The sequence below is a fragment of the Nelumbo lutea genome, chromosome 8 (genome assembly GCF_056320005.1).
Source record: "Nelumbo lutea isolate HS-2025 chromosome 8, American lotus-T2T, whole genome shotgun sequence".
In the NCBI taxonomy this organism is placed as follows: domain Eukaryota; kingdom Viridiplantae; phylum Streptophyta; class Magnoliopsida; order Proteales; family Nelumbonaceae; genus Nelumbo; species Nelumbo lutea.
In genome coordinates, this window is record NC_142691.1 from 26,131,854 (window position 1) to 26,133,349 (window position 1,496).

Below are 1,496 nucleotides of genomic sequence, written 5' to 3' on the forward strand. Positions count from 1 at the left end.
ACTTACCGTTGATTTAGGATAGGAAACGGTCACCGAGTTTCAAATTTAACAAAATACAATGGCAGTATTTTGTGACCCAAGTAATTAAAGAAAAAAAAAAAAAAAGTGAACTCTTTCCACGTACCGTCCGTCCGATTGGAATTTTGAGCTTGGGTCCCATGACCACTTTTAACGCTGTCGTGTTGAAAGTGGACTCTTTACTCTTTTCTTATTAGTAATTCAAGAACAAGTAGGAAATCCAGTTTGGGAATTAGAAATAGAAACTTCTAATTCAAGAACTAGCTATCGTCTTCCAGTTTTACACTCTTATTGCATTATAAAAACAAACCCAGTAGCTTTCGTCTCCCATGTTGTCATTCACATCATCAATACTCGCACACCAATTTCTGCTTAATTTTCCACTCTTCTTCCAGTTCGAGTTTTTGATTCACTACTCAATCTTCATTCCAGCCTTCAAGATGCCATTCATGAAGTTGTCTGCTTATATGCTCTCTTAGAAGCCATGGGACCAAAATGGCTTCGATAGGTTCGCCATCGATATCCAGTTTTTAAAGACTACCACCTGGCTTCTGCAATCGGGGGATGACGAAGGAGACGATGCTCATGCATTAGCGAGGACGATTGAGGTGGTGGGTCCCACAATCACCAAGAGCTTCAGGTTCAATACTCGCTCCTTACTATCCGACCTCTATTGTCCAAGGTTGGTTTCTTACATTCTTTCCGAGATGGGCTTGTCTGAGCAGGCGAATGAGATCCTGGAACCAACCATTTCTCCATTTGCCCGAGAGGTGGCCCTTGCTGTTTCTAATGGAGACCCCATTGCGCTTGCTTCCGTCCATATATTCCAGACGCTCGCTCAACGGTACGACGAAAATGCTGCCATAGCCGCAGCTTCCGTGGAATCAATGGATGCCGGCAATGGTGGGTTCGGAGCTGTCCCTGCGTCTGCGTCCGCCATTGAAGCGTTGGAAGTGGCGAGACTCGACGTCGATGGTGGTGGTGTGGGTTCCACTTCCACCATAAATTGTGCCATCTGTTTGGAAGAGCTTCCGATCGGGTCGCAGATCACTCGCATGCCTTGCTCGCATGTCTATCATGGAGGTTGCATTTCTAAATGGTTGCAGCCGAGCAACTTGTGTCCGTTGTGTCGTTATGAGATGCCTAAAGTTTGATTAATTGACACAGTTTGATTGTATATTGGTTTCTGAATTTATGCTTATTTGTTTCATCTGATGAACACAGTTTTACAATTTTATTCTATTCTGGAATTTAATTTATTTATTTGATCGATGGTTTAGCGACAATCAATAGTTATTATACAAAATTGCTAATGATGGTATTTGTTCAAACAATAAGGCTATGTTTTGCTTGAGCTATCAAGTCTCGATCTGTTGCTCATCAAGTTGTGTGCAATATGGGCTACGTAACCGGTTATGAGTGACAAAACGTCAGTGTAGTGTTCAATACAATAAGTGTGGGTCCCATGCATGTGCTTA

General features: G+C 42.6%; 1 protein-coding gene across 1 annotated transcript; it reads left to right on the forward strand.

Moving 5' to 3' along the window:
* Positions 1–725: 725 nt before the first annotated feature.
* LOC148843521 (E3 ubiquitin-protein ligase RING1-like) lies at positions 726–1,172 on the forward strand. Its single transcript, XM_088959425.1, has one exon. It carries the CDS (start codon positions 726–728, stop codon positions 1,170–1,172), a length of 447 nt encoding a protein of 148 aa, XP_088815551.1.
* The last annotated feature ends 324 nt before the right edge of the window (positions 1,173–1,496 follow it).

Coding starts and splice junctions, on each gene's coding strand:
- LOC148843521 (XM_088959425.1), top strand. CDS start 726: ATGGGCTTGTCTGAGCAGGCGAATGAGATCCTGGAACCAACCATTTCT.